A 24365-nucleotide genomic window follows, 5' to 3' on the forward strand; every position below is an offset into this window, starting at 1 on the left:
TTTAGTCAATTCTTTTAAAAAAAAAGCTATACTTCTTTAATCTCATTTGTTTAATGAATATATATTAATATCTTATTTGTGAAGATGCTCTTCATTTAACCAACTCAGCTATTTAAAATATAGTCAAATAATGGCTTTTTGGCAAAATACTACTAATAAAATAAAAATGTTAGTAGCCAAAATAACTGTCCCAAGATTTATGCACAAAAGGTCATAAAATATACTTAGATGAAAATCCACAAGGATCTTGGCACAACTTATTTTACACATGGTCCTACTAAACTTTGTCATCTAAATTTAAGTATACAGAGATCAAATGCAGTGAATGAAAAGTTAGGAGGCTGAGTATACAGTAAGAATTAAAGCAAAGGAGTTATTTATTAAAATGAAAAAACAAAACTAAGCAAACATAAACACCTGAAAAGAATTGCAAAATAGGGCCTCTTGGTACAGAATATTTTTCATATGAAAAGTCTTTGAAAGAATCAATAGGGCCAGGGCTTGGTGGCTCAAGCCTGTAACCCTAAAGCACTCTGGGAGGCTGAGGCAGGAGGATCGCTCAAGGTCAGGAGTTAGAAAACAGCCTGAGGAGGAGGGAGATCCCATCTCTACTAAAAAAAAAGAAAGAAATTAATTGGACAACTAAAAATATATAGAAAAAATTAGCCAGGCATGGTGGTGCATGCCTGTAGTCCCAGGTACTCAGGAGACTGAGGCAGAAGGACTGCTTGAGCCCAGGAGTTTAAGGTTGCTGTGAGCTAGGCTGAGACCACGGCACTCTAGCCTGGGCAACAGAGTAAGACTCCGTCTCAGAAAAAAAAAAAAAATAAAGAATCAATATAGTATACTGTAATAGACAAAGTAAAATATAACATTTCAGGACAACATAATAAAGAACTCTGGAATAAGTCCCAGACTAGGTTTGAATCCCAGCTCTGTCACTAATTCCTGCTTGATTTGCCCATGTGTAAAATAAGGATAATAATTCTTCACGGGAATATAGTGAAAATAAGTTAATACAAGTAAAACACAACAGTAGCTGGCACATAGTAATAATTCTCAATAAATGTTAGCTATTATCATTATTATAATTCTGATTCATCAAAATAAATGTTCAATTATGTTCCATGTTCTGCTTTTTAAGCATGAAAGTAATATATTTTAGAAAAAAATCCCAGGCACCAATGATGGGGATGGAGGAGAATAGTTAATGTGAAATACATCCCTTCTTCACAATGTTAGTGTAATTTTTTTCTATTTAATATAGCATTTATAATTCAAGATATACTTCCATGAAATTCATAGCCCAAGAAATTTACATAAAGTATTAGGAAAAATAAAATATGATTAGGGGGAGAAGAAAAAGCTGACAGATTTTTATCAACAAAATGTTTTATTTACTTGTGTTCCTGAAAATAAAGGCATTTTAGAATTTTCAAATACTCCATAATTAGAAAGCTTAAATATGGTCATATCAAATGGGAAGAAGAAATCACTTAGTCTCTTGGAGTTTCTGCCTTTCTATTTGTATAATGGGGACAACGTCCACTCTACCTGTCTTACACAACTCCTGTAACTCTAAGATGACAAAACATATGAAATATAATACAATAAAATTTTAATTTAATAACAATTACAGAGAATTGCAGCTAAGAGGATACACCCAACAAATGTTGACTGGCAGAACCAAAGGAAACATTTTATAATTTACAAAGTGTTTTCAAAAGCTCCATTCCAGTGATTCTCAGGTTTTTCCTTCACATTTTAACATCTGTGATATTAGTGATGCAAAGTACAATCAATGGTATCTTACAGTCCCTATGTTGACTGTGGAAAGATGATCCTTTCCACACTGAATTATAATGGTACCACATACCACGATCTTAAGTTATATGACTGTATATGTGTGAATCCAATCCTGGATACTCCATTAATAGCGTTCCATTTGTCTATATTTATAATACCACACTGTCTTTCTTACTGGAGCTTATGGTAAATCTTGACAGTAAGTAAGTACAGTAAATTTTCCAACTTCATTAGTCTTTTAAAGTCCCTTACATATTTGCACATAAAGTTTGGAATCAGTTTGTCAATTTTTCCAAAAACACCACTCCATGCTTACACCTGTAATCCTAGCACTCTGGGAGGCCGAGGCAGGCGGATTGCTCGAGGTCAGGAGTTCAAAACCAGCCTGAACAAGAGCGAGACCCGTCTCTACTATAAATAGGAAGAAATTAATTGGCCAACTAATATATATAGAAAAAATTAGCCGGACATGGTAGCGCATGCTTGTAGTCCTAGCTACTCAGGAAGGATTGCTTGAGCCCAGGAGTTTGAGGTTGCTGTGAGCTAGACTGACACCACGGCACTCACTCTAGCCTGGGCAACAAAGTGAGACTCTGTTTCAAAATAAATAAATAAATAACAAAAAAACCACCACTCCATTTGGCTTCTGTGAACAACACAACCTCTATTTTTCCTTTAATCTCTCAGACTCCTTCTGCATATTTTTTGCTAACTGCCTTTCTTCTTTTTTAAATTTTATATGCTGGGTTCCTCATTTAGCACTCTCTCCCTGATCTCACCTACTCCTAAGTCTTTATTTGCCATCTAAATGCTTATGCCTCCCAAGTTTACCTCTGTAACCAGACCTATCTTTTCAGAGCTCCAGGCCCATGTAACTAACTATCCACATGTCTAAAATAGAATTAATGTTATCCACTCTTCCCAACCTTCTCCTCCTCCAATGTTGCCAATCTCAGGAAATTACATTATGATGCTCATGTCGGAAACCTAGGCCACATCCTTCTCTCCCCTCCCCCTCACCCATAGCCAATTAATCAATAAACTGTCAGTCAATCCTTCCTCCTCAATTCACTCAAATCCATCTATTCTCCCACAGTCCATTACCAACTTAGAGGATATCATTATTATCTTCCTCCTAGAATACCATAATCTTACCCTGTTGAGTCCATTCTCCATCATGAAGCAAGAATGAAATATAAAAAGTACAAATCTGATCATGTTACTCCCTTGCAGAATACCTTTTAATGGTTTCCCATTGCTTACAGAATAAAGTCCAAAATTTTAACATACCTAGAAAGTCAGCATGATGTGTCACCTGGCTCAATGTCCAGCTTCACTGTGTTCCCCTCTGCCCTGCATCTCCCTCCTCTCAGCCTACCAATTACTGACTAACTGGTTCTAAATGCATCACACTCCTTCCCATTTTAGGGCCTTTTACATACTTCTTCCTCTGACTGAAAGTAAATGCTGTCTACTCCAATATCATGCCCTTCTGCACACTAACTCCTATTTATCCTATGATTCACACCTTAAATATAATTTTTTCAGGAAAATCTTTTCTGAATGCCTAGGTTCTGATAGGCCTCCTTGTTACATGCACTCTCTCTCTCCCCAATAGACTTTTGTAGCACTTATCCTATTTGTAAATAATTATTGCTGTCCATTTTCCTTTGTAATCTGTAAATTTCATTATGACAGAAACTTCCTCTTGTCTCAGGCACAAATGTACCTCCAGTGCTTTCTATGGTTCCTGATATAAAACAGGCTATCAATAAATATTTGTTTAACAAACAAATTAACAATTGCAATGGTAGCAACAGATTCTCAGAAGTTATCAATCAAGCTTTAGGAAATAAAATCTATGTAGGAAAAGACTTAAGTGACTATTGAAGCTGAAACCCTAGAATTCACAATCCAGGAAACTTACATTTTTTGGTTTGGTCCAGTTTGGGAAAGAAATTTGGCGCTCCCTAAATAAATCAATGAATGGAAAAGCATTATACTTACACAAAGGCTAGGCACAAGACTAGACAGATTGACATGTCGTGGTGCAAACATGTGAAGCTGCTGAAGGCAAGATATGGCAGCTGCCTGAACAAGAGAATCAGAATGGTCCTGGGTTATTGCACAACCCACCAAGCAAGAGGAACGAATTGTAGAAATTGTTGCTCCATTCCCTAGAAGCAAAATAGAATATAAAATACAATCATTCTAGTAGTATCATCAAAAATATTCCTAGTAAATAATTATCTTCTGAATAACCCCACTTTCCCATTATTTAATTATTTTTTTGAAACAGGGTCTCACTCTATTGCCCAGGCTAGAGTGCAGTGGTGTAATCATAGTTCACTGCAGCCTCCAACACTAGGATCAGACAATCCTCCCAAGTAGCTGCAACTACAGGCATGAGCCACCACATCCAGCTATTTTTTTTTTTTTTATAGAGTCAGGGTCCTGCTATGTTGCTCAGGCTTCTCCTTCCACAATTATTATTTAGATTGTTTCAGAAACAAAAATCTGAGGCCAGGCACAGTGGCTCACGCTTGTAATCCTAGCACTCTGGGAGGCCGAGGCAGGTGGATTGCTCAAGGTCAGGAGTTCAAAACCAGCCTGAGCGAGACCCCGTCTCTACTATAAAAATAGGAAGAAATTAATTGGCCAACTAATATATATATATATATATATATATATATATATATATATATATGTATATATATAAAAATTAGCTGGGCATGGTGGCGTGTGCCTGCAGTCCCAGCTACTCGGGAGGCTGAGGCAGGAGGATCGCTTGAGCCCAGGAGTTTGAGGTTGCTGTGAGCTAGGCTGACGCCACGGCACTCACTCTAGCCTAGGCAAGAAAGCGAGACTCTGTCTCAAAAAAAAAAAAAGAAAAGAAACAAAAATCTGCAAAGTCCACAGAAATGGTTTCAAAACATGACTATGTGTGGATGACAATAATGTGTCTCTCTTAGATTTAGCTAGATTTATATTTATTCCCTGACAAACTATACTATCCTTAAAAACTATCATTGTTTTATTTGAAAGAGCCAGAAGATTTCTCATTCTCTGGTTCTCTGTTCAATCAATATTATCACTTCTATTATATAATAATTTCAAATATTATTTTTCTAACAACATTAATGGCAATTTTTGCACAGATAAAGACAAAATAAATTATAATATACACTATCTATATAAGAATTTCCTAATTGCAAAATATAAGTGACTTAAAATCTTTTACTAATATAAAATAAAATAATTTTATAAAACATATAAAGACCAAAAAAGAAATCATAGTATCACATAATCACATAGTTACCTTTTCTTCTTCTTCTTCTTTTTTTTTTTTTTTTTTTTTGAGACAGAGTCTCACTTTGTCGCCCAGGCTTGAGTGAGTGCCGTGGCATCAGCCTAGCTCACAGCAACCTCAATCTCCTGGGCTCAAGCGATCCTCCTGCCTCAGTCTCCCAAGTAGCTGGGACTACAGGCATGCACCACCATGCCCGGCTAATTTTTTCTATATATATTAGTTGGCCAATTAATTTCTTTCTATTTATAGTAGAGACAGGGTCTTGCTCTTGTTCAGGCTGGTTTCGAACTCCTGACCTCAAGCAATCCACCGCCCAGAGTGCTAGGATTACAGGTGTAAGCCACCACGCTCGGCCTTTTTTTTTTTCAGAGACAAGGTCTCACTAAGTTGTCCAGGCTAACTTAGTGGTTATTCACAGGCATGATGATAGCACATTATAGCCTGGAACTCCTACGCTCAAGAGAGCCTCTTGCCCCAGCCTTACCATTGTTTCAGAAAACAGCTGGTAAACACCTATGCTTAATTACAGTTGCATATTTATTCTCTTCATATCCCTGTGACATTCATAGGAAGAATGAACTATCCTCACTTTCCCAAAGAAAACTCACTTTCCCAAAGACAACAAGAAAGAGTTCAAGAAAGAGACATGTCTAAATCACATATTTTTCATTTCCCCTAGCAGTCTTCCTTAGGTGCTTTTTTTCTTCTTTAAAATCTCTCTTCAAATGGAGGCAACATAGCACAGGGATTAAGAACACAGGCAATGGAAACTGATCTGGGCTTCACCTCTGACTCCAGTTACTCACAAGCTAGATATATGTAACCTTGGAAAAGCTCTTAGCCTCTCTCTACTTCAGTGTTTCATCTGTAAAATGGAGATAATACCTATCTCTGGATTATTGTCAGAATTAAATGAGATAATATATATAAAAAGATTGATCCACTGAAAGCATATAGTAAATGATAGAGGGGAAAAGAAAATTCTGAAAATGGTTTACATATTCTGGATGCATTCATAATAATTTGATGACTTTAGTGTTTAATTTAACTATTAGTAGAATTAGTTCAGTGGAACTGAGTCGTAAAAACACAGGCTTTAGGATCATAAATGTCCCATTCATAAGTTGAGTAACTATACGCAAGTTACTTATCTTTGTTGAGCTTGCTTCCTCACAGAAAAATAAGATATTATCTATCTTATGGCAGTGGTTTTTCAAACTATGTTCCTAATCCTTAGAGTTCAAAAAGAAGGAAGCAAAAGTCCATGAAGACAAGTGGATAGCACGCCAGGCCAAAGGAATTCCATTTTTATGTTTGTTTTCATGAGGTTTCAAGTAAAATTTCATTTAGAAATGATTTATCTGTTCAAAACTTTGAAAAAACACTGTCATGGCCGGGCGCGGTGGCTCATGCCTGTAATCCTAGCACACTGGGAGGCCGAGGCGGGCGTATTGCTCAAGGTCAGGAGTTCGAAATCAGCCGGAGCAAGAGCGAGACCCCGTCTCTACTATAAATAGAAAGAAATTAATCGGCCAACTAATATATATACAAAAAATAAGCCAGGCATGATGGCACATGCCTGTAGTCCCAGCTACTCGGGAGGCTGAGGCAGTAGGATTGCTTGAGCCCAGGAGTTTGAGGTTGCTGTGAGCTAGGCTGACACCACGGTACTCACACTAGCCTGGGCAACAAAGCAAGACTGTCTCAAAAAAAAAAAAAAAAAAAAAACCCACACTGTCATGTCATGAGTTTGTTGTAGGGATTAACTAAAATAGCACATGAAAAAATGCTAAGTGCCAGGCCTTTGGTAAATCACAAGTATTCAGTACAATGTAACTATTATTATTAATACAAAATTTCTTTAAGTAATGTGATAGTAACATTCAGAAAACTTAAAGACAGTAATTATCTGCCCAGATTTTAAAATTTAAGATGAATTTACTTACCTTGGAGTTCAGGGCCAACAGTAGTTATTATAGCTCCCAAGCATCTACCCAAACACTGATGAACTTCTGTATGTGAAGGTGGAACAGTCAACAGCAGTGTAAGAACTAGAGATAATGTTGGTTCCACATATCCACGATACATTGGGCCACTAGAATCCACAATCAAAGCAAGTGAATGAAGAGACCAAGTCTAGAATAAAACATAATTTTATTTTAGTTGTAAGGAATAATTAGAATATATTGAATTGTTAAATGCATATACTTTTAATATTTTTAGGCATATCAATGTAAAATGGCAAATCAAGATAGCAGGATATTTTCAAATGCACTCTTGGCCCTCATTGTAGTTATACTTAGGTATAAAATGCTTAAGGAGAAACAACAAAAACAAAAAAATTCAAGGTGTATACTTGAAGATTCAACCAATGACCTGAGTTGGGTTTTTAGAAAAGAGGGAGAGAACAATGGTTACTAAAAAAAAAAAAAAAAAACTTGATCAATCTAACAAATATAAGGAAATGTAAAAAAGAGGAAACAAGTACAAAGAATAATAAATATGTTTGAAGAAAAGTACATGAATGAGCAAGTCTCAGAATAAGACAGACTTTAAGATTAGGTTAAAAATAAAAATCTTGTTATACACTATTACAAATAAACCATGTTATATTTTTCCTAACAATTTATCAAAGTCATTATTATTTTATAGTACAAATCATTTTCCTAAAATATTATATAAAAATTTCATAATAAAAAATCAATACTATTATACCTGGACTTCAGGGGATGTTCCATCTTGTGCTAGAGCCAATAAAATGCTCACGCTGGTCTTCAAATGTTGTCCTGAGCCTATACCACCAACATAACGATGCAAACAACCAAGAGCCAATGAATGACCAGTCCTAGAAACAACATCTCGAGCCGATTTCAACCTGAAAAAAAGATTATGATTTAGGAATTGTTTTTTCTATTTCCCTATAATAACAAGCTTATGACTCACACAAAAAAAGAGATGTAATTTGGAAATGAGAAAAGATTAGAATCACAATTACTTCTTTCTCCAAGCCCTAACAAGAGTTAGAGATTCAATTTAAAATAGTTGGTTGGCTGGCCATGGTGGTTCATGCCTGCAATCAGAGCACTTTGGCAGCCTGAGGTGGGAGGATCACTTGAGCCCAGGAATTTGAGATCATCCTGGGCAACATAGCAATACCCTGACTCTACAAAATATAAGAAAAAACAGCTGCGTATGGTGGTGCACACCTGCAGTCCCAGTTACTTGGGATGCTAAGGCAGGAGGCTAGCTTGAGCACAAGAGTTCAAGGTTACAGTGAGCTATGATGATGTCGCTGCACTCTAGCCTGGGCAACAGAGCAAAACCCTGTCTCTAAAAAAATTAAAATAAATAAAGCAGTGGGTTAACATTATACATTTCACTGAATAATGCCTAATTTTAGAGAAAATTTGACTTCTCAGGTTAAAAACTGAATACTAAATTATTAATTGCTAAAGTATTAACTATTCCTTTGAAAGCCAAGAGTCATTTGAAACTTTTTTATAGTTGTTTTTTTGTTTGTTTTTTGAGACAGAGTCTCACTCTGTTGCCCAGGTTAGAGTGCCGTGGCGTCAGTCTAGCTCACAGCAACCTCAAACTCCTGGACTCAAGCGATCCTTCTACCTCAGGCTCCTAAGTAGCTAGAACAACAGGCATGCGGCACCATGCCCAGCTAATTTTTTCTATATATGTTTTTAGTTGGCCAATTAATTTTTTTTCCTATTTATAGTAGAGATGGGATCTTGCTCTTGCTCAGGCTGGTTTCGAACTCCTGACCTTGAGTGATCCTTCCGCCTCAGCCTCCCAGAGTGCTAGGATTACAGGTGTGAGCCACTGCGCCCGGCTTATAGTTGTTCTTTAAATAAAGCGTTTATAATTGGTTTTGAAAATATTTTAAAAAGGCATTTGTATTTACAGAATTAAATAAAATTTTATTTAACCCAATATATCATAAATATTAGAGTATCAAGATGTAATCAGTACAATAAATTATTGAGATATTTTACATTCTCTTTTCAAACTAAGTCTTCAAAATCCAGTGTGTATTATACACTCACAGCACATATAAACTTGGCTATCTTAGTATCTTAACAATATTGAGTCTTCTGGTCCATGAACACAGTATATTTTTTATTTATATAACTTCATTAATTTCTCTCAGCAATGTTTTGTAGAAATCAGTGTATAAATCCCACACATAATTTGTTAAGTATATAGTTATATACCTCAGTATTTTGTTTCTTATCCTTTGTAAATGGCATTTCAAAAAACTTCAATTTCTAATTTTTCATCAATAGGATATAGAAATATAATTGACTATTGGATACCTTGAGAATATGCTAAACTCATTTATTAGTCTTAATAGCTTTTGTCAAGCAAGGCCCCTTAGGATTTTCTTTATACATTTAAATTTCATTTGTGAAGAAACAGTTTTACTTCTTCCTCCTCAATCTGTATCCCTTTCATTTCTTTTACTTGCTTTATTGTACATCCAATGCAATGTTGAGCAAAAGTGGTGACAGCAAACATCCTCGCCTTCTTCCCAATATTAGGAGGAAAGCAACCAGTCTTAATCATGGAGTATGATATTTATTGTGGATTTCTGTATGTGCCCTTTATCAGATTCAGAATGCTCTCTTCTGAAATTCCTCCCTTTCTGAGGTTTTGTTTAATCATGAAAATATATCAAATATTGTTTAAATGTTTCTGCTGCATCGAATAAGATAATCATAATCTTTTTAGTCTGTTAATATAGTGAGTTACATTGATTGATTTTTGATGTTAACTCAAGCTTGCACACCTGGGATGAATCCCATTTTAGTTACAATATATTATCCTCTTTAAATACTGTTGGATTTGATTAATTAAAATCTTTTTTTTTTTTTTTTTGTGACAGTCTCACTCTGCTGCCCGGGCTAGAGTGCTGTGGCGTCACCGTAGTTCACAACAACCTCAAACTCCTGGACTCAAGTGACCCTTCTGCCTCAGGCTCCCAAGTAGCTGGGACTACAGGCATGCGCCACCATGCCAGGCCAATTTTTTTCTATATATTTTTAGTTGGCCAATTAATTTCTTTCAATTTTTAGTAGAGACGGGGTCTCGCTCTTGCTCAAGCTGGTTTCGAACTCCTGACCTCAAGCGATCCTCCCGCCTCGGCCTCCCAGAGTGCTAGGATTACAAGCGTGAGCCACCACGTCCAGCCATAATTAAAATCTTATTAAAGGTTTTTGTGGCTATACCCCAGAGGAAGACTAGCCTTTCCTTGTAATGTCTTTGTCTGACTTTGGTATTAGCATAAAGTTGGCCTCATGAAGAGTTTGACAGTATTCCCTCTTCTTACATTTTTCCAGGAGAATCTGAACAGAGTTGGTTTTATTCTCCTTAAAAGTTTGGCTGAATTCATTAAGGAAGTCATCTGGGATTGGAGTTATCTTTGAGGAAAGGTTTTTTGTTTGTTTATTTGTTTTGAGACAGGGTCTTACTCTGTCACCCAGGCTGGAATGCAATGGCCTCATCATAGCTCACTGCAACCTCAAACTCCTGGGCTCAAGTCATCCCCCAACTTTAGCCTCCCAAGTAGCTGGGACTGCAGGCACACACCACCATACCAGGCTAATTTTTCCATTTTTTGTGGAGGCAGGGTCTCACTCTTGCTCAGGCTGGTCTCGAACTTCTGACCTGAAGCAATCCTCCTGCTTTCCCTTCCAAAGTGCTAGGATTCAGGCGTGAGTCACTGTGCCCAGCCAGGAAGATTTTAAACTGTAAATTCAATTTCCTTTGTAGATAGAGAGCTATTCAGATTATTGATTTCTTGAGTGAGCTTTGCCAGTTTGTGCATTTCAAAGAATTAGTCTATTTCATCTAAGTTGTCAAATCTGTTGGCACAGGTTTGTTCACAATATTTCCTTATTATCCTTTTAATGTCTCCAAAATCTCCAATGATATGCCCTCCTACATTTCTGATAGGGGTAATTTGTATGTGCCTCTCTCTTTTCTTATTTAGTCAGATGAAAGGTTTATCAATTTTATGGCTCTTTTCAAAGAACCAGCATTTGGTTTTACTGAATTTCTCTACTGGTTTTCTGTTTTCTCTCTCACTGATTTCTGCTTTTACCTTTATTTATTAGTTATTATTTGCTTCATTCTGTAATTGAAACAGCTAATCAAACTAAGCACTAATAATATTTGCAAACCATTAACCAGACAGGTATAGACAGATGAACTGTCCTGTGTTTCATCGAAGTACACTTTTCTACAGCTATTGAGAACACACAAATTAAAACTGCTTATAACTAAAAAAAAATTTAACCATTTTAGAGCTTTCCAAAGAAACACATTTCTATTTTACTTATTAAAAACTGAGCACAAATCATTAAATGGGAAGCTAAAACTGGTTCTATCTTTTAAAAAATCTTTAACAAAAGGTGATTTCAAAATCAATGGAAAATATTTGGGAAGAGCAAAATTATTTAATAAACTATTGCTAGAAAATAACAGAAATCACCCTGCAGAATATTAAGTGTCTGGGAATATTTTAGGTATTTTCTGTCTGCTCATATCTTCCTCAGTGAGTAAAACAATACAATGGGGCATTAACCGATAATCAACTTTGTGTGTGAAGACAAAGAAAGCTATTCTCAGATATGCAATAGTTCAGAAAATACTTGTTCTTCAGAACTACTACTTCACAACCACTGTTTCCTACTCTTTCTCTTTTGTTAACAAATTATGATATAGTTTGGTATATTTACTACTCAAAATGCAACATAGTTGAGAATGATAATTTACATAACTCATGTCAATTCTTAACCACGTTTGATTTTTAACTCCTCTACTTAAGTACTTGATTAACAAACCAGTCAATGATAACTGCATCTTACCATCTTAATCATTCTTATTTGGATCCCTAAGATCACTCTTTATAATTAATATGCAAAGAAATCCTCAAAACCCAATGCTTAAAGTTTATCACATCTCAGTGATAATTTAAGATATGATAAACTTGGTAGCAGTTAGAAAAAGAATGGCTTATTACAAAAAGTGAATATTTAACAGAAAGAATAGTGGGGGATAAGGGAAGAGAGAAGAGAAAATGACTTCAAAGTTATCTCTTAAATGAACATACATAACTGAGAGAAGTCCTTATTAACATTCTTCTTGACTCCATTATGTAATATTTCAAGAGCTGGATTAGAAACCCTCTCCACATTGAAAGTATCTAACATTACAACTTTTCCAGATTCTAAAATTTAATCAACTATTAAATTTAAAAATATCGTCACAAGCTATATAATTAATACTATGTGGAAAACATATAGTCCAGTTAATAATTATTGATTATTTAAAAGACATCATTGCCTACATAAGTAACTTACTTATTAATAAAGAGACCCACTTACTTGTCAAAGCTGTATTGGGCCATTCTAGCAATAAAAGTTGCTTCTCCAACCACCTGAGCCATTCTTCCAAGAGCTTCCCCTGCTGCACATCGTAAGATAGGGTTTGGGTTGTCAAGAGCGCCCATAACCAGTGTCAGAGCAGATTTCCGAACTTCCTCAGGTCCCAATGTACTTTTGTTCTCAGCTAAGCCCTATATTTATTTTTTTTTTAAACGAAGGCAATTCAAAATTCATGTTAGATAAAACAAAAAATGTGCTATAATCTTTATAAATATACATATATCTTATACATTATTTACATTATTATATTATTTACATACATTATTATACATCTTATACATTATATCTTATACATTATTTTCTTCAGCCAACTTTCATATGTATTTAATGATACTTAGAATCAGTACCGGTTAAACAGTAATCACTTTCCCCAAATAAGATTTCAGAACATGATATAATATATAACATAGTTATAGTCTGACTGGCCCTAAAAACACCAATCCCTGGGGATGTCTCTAACCAAAGACATACTTAAAAACTGCTTTTATATATAAAGGACATGGTATTACTAAACCAACCATTATATTTAACTGATTGAAATATATCACTCTAACTTTAAGGAAGGAAAAGGCCTGATGAATATGAAACTTAGATTCATTTACAAAAAAATTCCACAGAAGATATAATAATTATGTCTTAAAGAGTATAATCAATATATCTAAAGACAAAATGAGGTAAAAATAATTAGTAACTGAATGTTAAAACAGTTTGTTCATCATACTATATGATATTCTAACTACATTTACTGCCCTGGAACCTAATTTACTTACTTAAGACCCAAAATCCAAGTCATGGTGCCTGGGGAAAATGTTAACTATAGCAGAGGCATTAGCATATATCTTCGAGGAAAAGTATAATGTGTACAGCAATATTATAATTGGTTCACTATTCTTCCCATCACTGAAGGTGACCATGACCACTCCATTATTATTTTTATTTTTATTTATTTATTTAATTTTTTTAAGAGACAAGAGTCTAACTTTGTTGCCTAGGCTGGAGTGCAGTGGCACAATCATAGCTCACTGTAATCTTTTTTTTTTTTTTTTTTTAATTATTTTTTTTATTTTGGCATATTATGGGGGTACAGATTTTAAGGTTTCAATAAATGCCCATTTCCCCCCCTCCCCCCAAAAGTCTGAGTCTCCATCATGACCATCCCCCAGATGGTGCACATCTCACTCACTATGTATGTATATACCCGCCCCCCTCCCCCCTCCCACCTGCCCAATACCCTATTACTGTAGCACCTATGTGTCCACTTAGGTGCTACTCAGTTAATACCAGTTTGCTGGAGAATATATCTGGTGCTTGTTTTTCCATTCTTGGGATACTTCACTTAGTAGCATGGGTTCCAGCTCTAACCAGGAAAATATAAGGTGTGCTATATCACCATTGTTTCTTAGAGCTGAATAGTACTCCATGGTGTACATATACCACATTTTATTAATCCATTCTTTGATTGATGGGCACTTGGGCTGTTTCCACAGCCTTGCAATTATGAATTGGCTCACTGTAATCTTGAACTCCTGGGCACAAGTGATCCTCTGGCCTTGGTCTCCCGAGTAGCTCAGAATACAGGCATATGCCACCACATCTGGCTAATTTTTAAATTTTTTCTAGAGATGAGGTCTCGCTATGTTGCCTAGGCTGGTCTCAAACTCCTGGCCTGAAGCAATCCTCCTGTGTTGGCGCCCAAAGATGCTGCGATTATAGGTGTGAGCCACCATGCCCGGCCCCCATTCTTTTTTTAAAAGCTCAGATGTCAGTATTGACAGTCTCTACATAGGGCATATACTAATGGTTATATAAATAATATTTATTTGTATAATCTATACCCATATTCCTTTTCTGATGCTTACAAAACATGACTTAAGATGAGTTCATTAAAACACTTATACATGCTATCCTGGATTAAGCTTAAGGCTGTAATACAAAGCGAGATGACACAAAACCTGGAAAATGGGCTACACATCTACTCGCCATCAAATTGACTAAAACTATGGTGCTCAAAAAATGGTAGTATTCAACAGGGATTTGTGGGGGGGAGACCCACATCTTAAGGATGTGGTGAGCATTGTAGGGGGGAAGGGATTACCCCTATCCCTTTTTAGGGAGAGGCAAAGATACACACTGTAACCAAAATGTCTAAAAAAAAAAAATCTGTTATTGGGAGGTGGACAGGTGGAAGGGGGGAAGAGGGGAAGAGTACGCACTTACATGGTGGGTGCAGTGCGCACCACTTGGAGGCTGGGCATAGCAGGGTGGGGAGGGAGGGCAGGGGCAAGATATGTAACTCTAACAATATTTGTACCCACAGAATATGAGATAATAAAAAAAATTTTAAAAAACCACTTATATTTGCTACCAATTTTATTTTAAAAAGCTTAATAATATAAAAAGTTTTCAAATGCATTATAAGAGGCTGCATTGTATCATGCACAAACTCTGTGAGATAGGCAAACTATTGTTACAGTAGTCCCCCTTTATGCACATGGGTACATGTGCATGGGATATAGACGTACCTCAGATGCCTGAAACCACAGTGAATATGGAACCCAATTGCTGTCAATTGGAACACATTTCTGTTCGTGTCTTCCACCCACAAATTCAGTACCTTTTCCATTTTTTTTTTTTTTTTTTTTTTTGAGACAGGGTCTTGCTTTGTTGCCCAGGCTAGAGTGAGTGCCGTGGCGTCAGCCTAGCTCACAGCAACCTCAAACTCCTGGGCTCAAGCAATCCTACTGCCTCAGCCTCCCGAGTTGCTGGGACTACAGGCACGAGCCACCATGCCCGGCTAATTTCATATATATATATATTAGTTGGCCAATTAATTTCTTTCTATTTTTATAGTAGAGACGGGGTCTCGCTCAGGCTGGTTTTGAACTCCTGACCTTGAGCAATCCACCCGCCTCGGCCTCCCAGAGTGCTAGGATTACAAGCGTGAGCCACCGCGCCCGGCCTACCTTTTCCATCTTAACTAAGCACTTATTACACACTGTGATCACAATATTAGCAGTCTGAAGAAATACAAATTTCTTCTCCCTTCTTCACAATTTCACAAATAGAAGATTCATTATTTCTGTAGATCTCAGCAACTTTAGCATATGATTTTTTTTCTTTCCTTATTAAGTTAGAGGACTTTCACCTTTTCACTTAAAGAAACCACTTTATGGCTTCTCTTTGGTGTATCAGAATGGCCAGAATCACTACCCTTGCGCTTTGGGGCCAATATGAAGTAAAATGAGGGTTACTTGAACTTGAGCACTGCAATACAGTGACAGCCAATCTGATAACTGAAACAGATAGCTACTAAGTGACCAATGGGCAAGTAGTGAAGAGAGCATGAATGTCTCTGGACAAAGGAACGATTCATGTCCTGGGCAGGACAGAGCAGGACAGTGTCAGATTTCAGTACACAACTCAGAGTGGTACGCAATTGAAAACTTATGAATTGTTCATTTCTGGAAATTTCCATTTAATATTTATCACAGGTGACGACCACGGGTAACTGAAACTGCAGAAAGCAACGCCATCAATTGGGACAGAGGGACTACTTATTCCACTTCATATGTATAGAAATTGTAGCTCAGAGATGTTAAAGGAATTACAGTAGATACAACCTAGTTAGTACCTAAACCATAACACAATCTCTAAATACAACATTCTTTCAACTATATAACACAGCCTCATGTGTTTTACAGTCTAAACCACAAATCAAATTGAAACTTTATTCTGTTAACTTTCAGTAGAATATCAGATTTTACTAGTCAGACATCTTTGGAAATTCTGAAAGAAACTACTCATCCTTGTGAAACCTGAGGCTCAAATTTAAACATGAACTTTAACATTACTAAAATATAAAACACTTACTTAACTACAATGAGCCTAGCCAAGCACAGTGGCACATGTCTGTAATCCCAGCTATTCAGGTAGCTGAGGTGGGAAGATCACTTAAGCCCAGGAATTTGAGATCAGCCTGAGCAACACTGCAAGACGCCACCTCAGAAACCAAAAACCCAACAATAAAAAAAAAAAATTACAGTGAGCCTAAAGTTTCTAGTAATTTAAGTAAGCTAAAGAAAGAAAAACAAAAACAAAACACAGTTATCAAGTAATATACATATAAACATAATACTCTTGATATGTCTGGCTTATTAAAGGCATCTAAAATCTTATTTCAGAATATTTATTATGTTTTAAAAGTAAATACCTTTAGTGCACTAAGAACAGCAGTAAATATATTAAGCTGCACAGCCTGCTGGCGTACTCCTTTGGCTTGTTTAACACATTCAGCAAAGTGATCCAACATTTGTAATCTATAATAGGAGGATAAAGTTCACATTAGCAATACTTTTATTCAAATACGGCTCAAAAAACAGAGATAAGAAGAGTACAAGTTAATTGTTTAGCAAATAATGCCTATGCTGTCTCTTTTCTATTTCATTCCCACAGCTGGTCCAAACCAGATTTCCTACTCCCAAATTAATATATGGACATACGATTATTAAATAGAGCAATACAAGAGACTAAATATTAAATTTCAATTAGCAAATTAAAATTAAAATTGCAAGCCGGGCACGGTGGCTCACGCCTGTAATCCTAGCTCTCTGGGAGGCTGAGGCGGGCGGATTGCTCGAGGTCGGGAGTTCGAAACCAGCCTGAGCAAGAGCGAGACCCCGTCTCTATTATAAATACAAATAAATTAATTGGCCAACTAATATATATAGAAAAAATTAGCCGGGCATGGTGGCGCATGCCTGTAGTCCCAGCTACTTGGGGAGGCTGAGGCAGGAGGATCGCTTGAGCCCAGGAGTTTGAGGTTGCTGTGAGCGAGGCTGACGCCATGGCACTCACTCTAGCCTGGACAACAAAGTGAGACTCTGTCTCAAAAAAAAAAAAAAAAAAAAAAAATTAAAATTGCAGTAGACTTCAACATTAACACCAATGTCTAACAAAGTGCTTGGCATATATGAGGTGTTCAAGATTTCTTGAATAACAATAATTATGTATCTCCAGAAGATTTTTAAGTTAGAAATTTTAAAATGTGGCCTAATTTTTTTCTTTTTAAAAAATACTCTTATATAGAAGAAAATAGTACTTCATGTCCTAGCCTCAGAAGCTACTGGGAGAATTCAGAAAAGATGTGGCTCTGGTTACTTTTCTTAAATGTAAAAAACCAGAAGTGAATTGCTTTTTATATTATTTCAAATTTTTAAAATGAGCCAGTTTTCCAAAAAAATTATGTTCATTTTAGACTATTCTGATAAAAGAGAGTGAGATCATTCTCCTCAAAATAAATGGTATAAGCAAAGGATTGCAGGGAGTTGGATTTAATGTTATAACTATGATCTAAAGTAGGAAATCAAAATCTCTCTAAGGTCACTATAAGGATTTAAGCTCAATTTATAATAGACTATAGGTCTTAGGTAAAAGCATTCTTCACAATCTCACAGAAGAAATAATTTAGTCTTCAGTATGACCTCTAGTTAGAACTACTTAGGGCTAAGGTTAACTACTTCTACACTTGCTCTAATATAGATCCACATCTTCTATGCTTGAAGAAGTGGGACATATTTACACTCCTAAAACAAGCACACACACACAGAGTACATACACAGTCTCCAACACTGTGGAGCTCAAATACATAACTTTTATTAAAGAGCTTATTTAAAAACAAAACTATTTCCCCTTTTTATGTTTATTTTATTTAATTTGAAATATATTATCAAAAAGCTACCACACAGAAATTAACCACTGTTACCCTCTGGTACATTTTCTTTTAGGTCTTTAACTTACTTTTACACATATTTGTACGGACTCATATACATATGTACATTTTCACATACTTTAAAAAATGAAGCTGGGATCACCTCTTGCCTTTTACCTTTTTAATTTTATATGGTATCATAAACATTTTCTGATATCAAAACATCATTTCTATAAAAAAGTATTCCAGCCTATGAAACTTCCATTCTCTATTCATTCATTCTCCCATTATTGGGTATTTATGTTATTTATTTTATATATATTTATTGTTGTTTTACTGAGACAGCGTCTCAGTCTGTTGCCCAGGCTAGAATGCAGTGGCGTCATCATGGCTCCCTGCAACCTCAAACTACTGAGTTCAAGCGATCCTCCTGCTTCAACCTCCAAGCAGCTAGGATTTAACTCACTTTATTCCAGAGATAATGGGGATGAGAAAAATCTGTTTGAATGTAATTTATATTTAACTAAAATTACCTGATTCACTTTATACTAACCGGTGTTTGTAAGAAACATGAGGAAACACTACACCAAAGAGAGCCACGGAGGCATCAATGACTGAGACTCCAAGAGGGAGAGGACCAGGCACAGCTTCTCCAGCTGGTATTCGTAAATAAATGGATGAAGGATCATGCTCAAGAGCCCCACTTCCAGATGCACTGTTTGGCTGGAGCTGCAAAACAGTGAAACAAAAATTATTCAAAATCTACTTTAGTAAATTCACATACTAAGTATTGGGCATGAGGAATGGAACTGGGGAGAAAGGAGAAAATGCAACAAAAAAAGAATAACTGGATCTGAACATTTTAAAACAGATAAAAATACAACTCAGCCACTAAAAAAAGTCATCAGTAATAGCTTACACAATTTTAAGAAAAGTCTTGGCCAGGTACAGTGGCTCACCCCTGTAATCTTAGTACTCTGGGAGGCCCAGGAGGAAGGAGGGCTTGAGGCCTGGAGTTAGAACCAGCCTGAGCAAGAGACCTTATCTCTACAAAAAATATTAATAGAAAAATTAGCCAGGCATGGTGGCACAAGCCTATAGTCCCAGCTACTTGGGAGGCTAAGGCAGAAGAATTGCTTGAGCCCAAGAGTTTGAGGTTTCAGTGAGCCATGATGATCCCACTACACTCTAGCCCAAACAACAGAGCAAGACTCTGTCTCAAAAAAAAAAAAGAAAGTCTCGTTCATTCTAAAATATTTTTACACTACCCATCTTAATGTGTGAACAAAACAGTATTAGTAATTACTTAAACCTACAAAAAATTATTTAAAAGGGAGCTTCAGTCACTTATTTTCAAAAGTACATAAGAAATAACATTCTATTAGCAAAAGAGGTTCTAAATCTTCAACTCCCATTCCTCTCCCACCTGTCACGAAACAAAACACCAATAAACAAAAAGCAAGTTAAAACTGATCTTCACCATAGCCACCATAGAGTATCTAAATGCAAAGAACACTGAACAAAGATAATTTGCCAAATCCTAACTATTGCTGTTTACCTTTATTCACTATTTATCCACCACCAGGTTGCTACCTTTAAGTGTCTAAGAAAGCTAAGTGAAAATTAAACCTTCATCTACAATATTTTCTTTTTAAATGACAATGTGTAATAGGACCATTGTTTTACATTAAGCTAGTGTTTCACTTCCCTGTATGGTTTACTACCTGGTCTTCAATTGATTTATGATCAGTTTCTTGAAGCCAGGAACCAAGAAGAACACTATCATCATAATGGCAGAGGGATCTGAGGAGGGAAGTAGTTGTGTTGGCTGAATTGTCAGTCAAAGTGAATTCTGCTACCAGTTCTCTAAGAAGTGCATTGAAAGATCCTAAAAAACAGAACTTCAGATCAGATTAAAAAGAATAATTTTAATGAAAATTACAATCATTGTACATAAAGAGCAGCAACATGTTCAACATGAATAATATAATTAATCCCCTGTTCCCTTTTTTAAAGAAATCTATATTAAATATTTTAATGCTGGTTTTACTATATAATAACAGTACTTCTTTTTTTATTATCATATGCCTTTTAGCCCAATTATTTAAAATAACCAAAAAATTCAAATAATGGAAAGAGCTTTTATTTTAAATATATTAAATGTGATACAGTTATTATTACTCATTGCCCAATAATGTGCAAATACTGAATCAGAGCATACCAAAATTCTTGGCCATGGTTATATTGGAGAGAAATCAATAGTTTATTTTACTTTTAATATTTTATATAATATTTGATTTCTGTAAAGTATATTACTATTCTTCCTCCAGATCCCTAAATTACTGCCTATATTACTATACACATAAAGCAGTTTAGGATACTAATTAAAAGCACAGACTTTGAAGATAAAACAGCTGGATTTGAATCCAAGCTCTGTCACTTCCTAGTTCTAAAGACTTGGACAAGTTATGTTACCTCTCTCTATCTGAGATTTCTCATCTGTTAAATAGGGCTAATTGCCTCCTAAGTTACACTAGAGTCAGAGAAGCTGATACATGTAAAGGGCTTAGAACAGGAGAACACAGTAAGTACTGTGTCAGCTACTCCACTTGAAGAAAAGTAAAATGAAAAGTATAATAAAAAGGAAGAAAACCTTCCTTTGCAAAGTGAGTCAGTGGGAGAGCCTTAGTTGGAACTCTATAATACTGTGAAGAACTGTAAAGAATTTTTATCAGATACTGCAAATTTTATTTACCTTCATAAGTTTTTGGAGGTAACAAAGCCAAGATATCATAAAGTCTTAAACGGACCATTGCAGCACTAGCTTTCAGATGAGCTCCATGGGCTTTAATTACAGATGGAATGCTGAAATATCAAAAGATAGTTGGTATCAGCTTACCAGAATAAGTACTACAAACTTTTTTTTTTAGCAATGTATCAATGTACTGTCAAAGTATTACATTTTCATTTTAGCTTATCATGTGATCTTTACTGTTAGTAACAGAAATACTTTAAGATGTAATTGTATTTCAATCCACACCATTGCTACAATTTTTAAAGTCGCTTTACAAAAATAGTTTTATGTTTCCTGGATGATTCTAGAAGGAAATACAAAATATGACTGAGAATTATATAAATAAATAAATTTATTTATTGATACATAAAATAGGATGTGAACTTGTCATAATTGCTTACTTACTGCGACATCATAGTCATGGCACATTCAATAGGAGTCATCAATTTTCTAATCACATCTTCAGTTAGGAGCTCAGGACAATGTGCGACAAAACTCCTCATGGCTAGACAAAATTTTTGAAAGGACAGATTTGGAGCAGCTTTTATGACCATGAATAAATTCATTAAATTATATAAATATAAAGGCACCTATAATTCTTAATTATTATAAAATACAAGGTTCTGAAACCATGTCAAACCAAAAGAAAAGTCAGCAACAACTACAGAGAAAAATCATTAGAGAAGGCTAGAAGAAGGGTGGACAGCAGAAATGGAGGGAAGGAAGATATTTTTGAGATTTCTATAAGTGCAAATTTAGGACTATAACCCCCCAGGAACTCAGATAACTACAAAGCAAGCAGTTTTAAGACGGAACCAGGAGTGAACAAAATGATCCAGTGAGAAGGAATATCTTTACTGGCTCTTCAGCAACAGAGCCAAGACTGAAACACCTCTTAGACATGTGGGAGCAAAACTGACCCCTTGCCCAGCTGCCCTCAGGGTTAAGCATGTCTCTCTCTCTCTCAGTTTGGAAAAAGGATTTTCACCCTGAGATAAACCAAAAAAGAACAGGAAAATCCAATATAATTCTAGTTTCCAAATTAAACAAAACTTGAGCCTTTCCTGGAAGCTACTAATCCTAGACAAAAACAACTGTATCCATAATTTTTGTAATGTTGATGTCTGAAAGATGTATTAAGGTTTGCAGATTTGATAATGATGTGAAAAAACAGCTGTTTTTCCATTATGAAAAGGCAAACTTTAAACTCAATAACGTTGGTAATCCTGAGTTTTTATCCTTTATATAATACCTCTTGGGTTTTTTTAACATGGTAACTCAGTGCTTCTGATAGGTAAAGTCTGCAACAAGTGAGAATCAGAAGCCTGGGTTCTAGCTCCTGTCTTACCACCAACTCTAACCACTCTTAGTCTCAGCTTCATTTTTATTACAAAGTTAGCAAACTGGAGTCAATCATTTATAAAGTTTCTCTCTACCTCTACATCTAAAGGTCCATGAATTTATCATTACTATGTAAAATAAAAAAACTAAAATAGTGATTTTTCCTTTTCTTCACAATATTTTAGTATCATCATATTCCAAAAGCACAATCTTTTCAGTTCTTACCACATAAAGCTCCAGCACGACCTTCCAAAGTCACCTGCCAGGTAAAAGAATCACCTCGGGCCTTCTCGGCCTCTAATTCCTTTAAAGAACGAGGGAAAACATTTCGCCACAGTAACAACATCTTGGGTAGATGGTATCGGACAACAGATGGTCCTAACCAAAAAAATGAGAATACAAAAATCATACATAGGTAACATATACTACAAACAAAAGAAAAGAAAATGAGCCACCACTCAAGCTTGAATAATCTCTTTCATTTCACGCTATTTTTATCTCTAAAATTAACATTATTTTCAAAATGTTCTTTATCCAGTAACATATACATCTATTAAAGCATAATAAAATTCACTTTAAAAGTATCAATATTTTTAGCATCCAAACATAAAACAAATACACAAAAAGCAATTTTTAAAGATTACCCAACTATATTCAGAATGGTGGATTACACAGTCTTAATGATAAAATATATCTGGGACATATTCTATGAGAGCTTTTTCATAAATATATATGTACATAAACAGATACATCCACTCCCCCCACACACACACATATATATTCCTCCATTTGTGGGCAATTTATGAAGTTAATTTAGTTTCATGAAGAAGCAGCATATTCAGAACTAGGAACCTGTATTTACATTGCTAAGGAATTCATGTAACATACCACTTAACATTCTTAACATAAATTTCTGGAAAACAGTTAACACTTTTTACTTTCTTTAGAAAAGAAAACTATGTCAAAGTACAATTTCCAATAGAATGCTTAGAACAGTGAATAACTTTGTAGTACATTTACCCACATACTTTTTATAGCAACAGCCAAATGTGTGAACTAAAAACTGGACATACCTCATAATAATAATAATATGTATTTCTGTACTATGTACAATGCTAAACTTTACCTGTATCTCAGATTTGTCATGGCACTTGGAAAGTGAAGCACATAAGGCCTTGTTACCCCAAAAGAGTAGCATCAACAATACTGATTAAATGCGACTTTACCAGTCCACTAAAATCTCATGGCTGATCCTCACTTAGGGGATGGAATTTACCCCCCATATTCTATCTCTTTTGATTGACAATAAGCTAGTCAGGTAGACAATGGCTATTCTGATGGTAAAGGTGAAACTTTGCTAACAACTTTCTCATTAAATGTACTAAAGCAGAATTTACCAAAAAGAGAAATATACTACGAAATGATGAGGAAAACATCTTTAACCTTTTTAACATCTTTAACCTCTTTAACATCTTTAACCATCTTAAACATCTTTCAACCTCATTGAAAGTCTAGAGTGTGAAGTTTAATATTTTTTAATTAAATTTGCTTTAGAGTCTACTGACAGTTATAGTGTAAGACAAAATCCTATTCAAATATAATTATACCTAAAGTCATAAGTGCTCCAAGTAAAAGCCATCCAGCTTGGGTGCGCTGTAAAGACAGCCTGCTATTTTGGGCAGCAGTTCGTAAGAGATCTTCAGCAATACTAACTACCATCTGCAAGAAAAGTTTAGAATTGGGTTTTAATTTAAACAAATATATCAAATAAGAAAATAGATAACTAATATACTTTACTTAAATAGAAGTTGTCCTTTTATTGTGTTGTTGCTGTGAACATATTTTCAAAGAGGCAACATCAAGACCTATTTGGTCTCAACTGCACTGATGACTCTGGGAGACGCAGAATGGTGTAGTGGTTAAGGATAAGCTCTAGAGCCAGCCTGTCTA

At 35.5% G+C, this 24365-nt stretch overlaps 1 protein-coding gene across 4 annotated transcripts in view; it reads right to left on the bottom strand.

The window, feature by feature from the left end:
• The window catches only part of HEATR5B (HEAT repeat containing 5B), a 100754-nt gene that overhangs the window by 52245 nt on the left and 24144 nt on the right, over positions 1 to 24365 (bottom strand). For all 4 annotated transcript variants that reach the window (XM_012788431.2, XM_012788429.2, XM_012788430.2 and 1 more), the window contains 11 exons: positions 24023 to 24134; positions 22641 to 22793; positions 21480 to 21579; positions 21036 to 21145; positions 20005 to 20168; positions 18834 to 19009; positions 16784 to 16889; positions 12514 to 12704; positions 7832 to 7991; positions 7063 to 7252; positions 3814 to 3983 (listed from right to left, as the gene is read on the bottom strand). In XM_012788431.2, the coding sequence (XP_012643885.2) occupies positions 3814 to 3983; positions 7063 to 7252; positions 7832 to 7991; positions 12514 to 12704; positions 16784 to 16889; positions 18834 to 19009; positions 20005 to 20168; positions 21036 to 21145; positions 21480 to 21579; positions 22641 to 22793; positions 24023 to 24134 (1632 nt within the window). The remainder of the gene's footprint in view (positions 1 to 3813; positions 3984 to 7062; positions 7253 to 7831; positions 7992 to 12513; positions 12705 to 16783; positions 16890 to 18833; positions 19010 to 20004; positions 20169 to 21035; positions 21146 to 21479; positions 21580 to 22640; positions 22794 to 24022; positions 24135 to 24365) is intronic.

This window comes from Microcebus murinus, chromosome 3 (genome assembly GCF_040939455.1).
Source record: "Microcebus murinus isolate Inina chromosome 3, M.murinus_Inina_mat1.0, whole genome shotgun sequence".
Classification (NCBI taxonomy): domain Eukaryota; kingdom Metazoa; phylum Chordata; class Mammalia; order Primates; family Cheirogaleidae; genus Microcebus; species Microcebus murinus.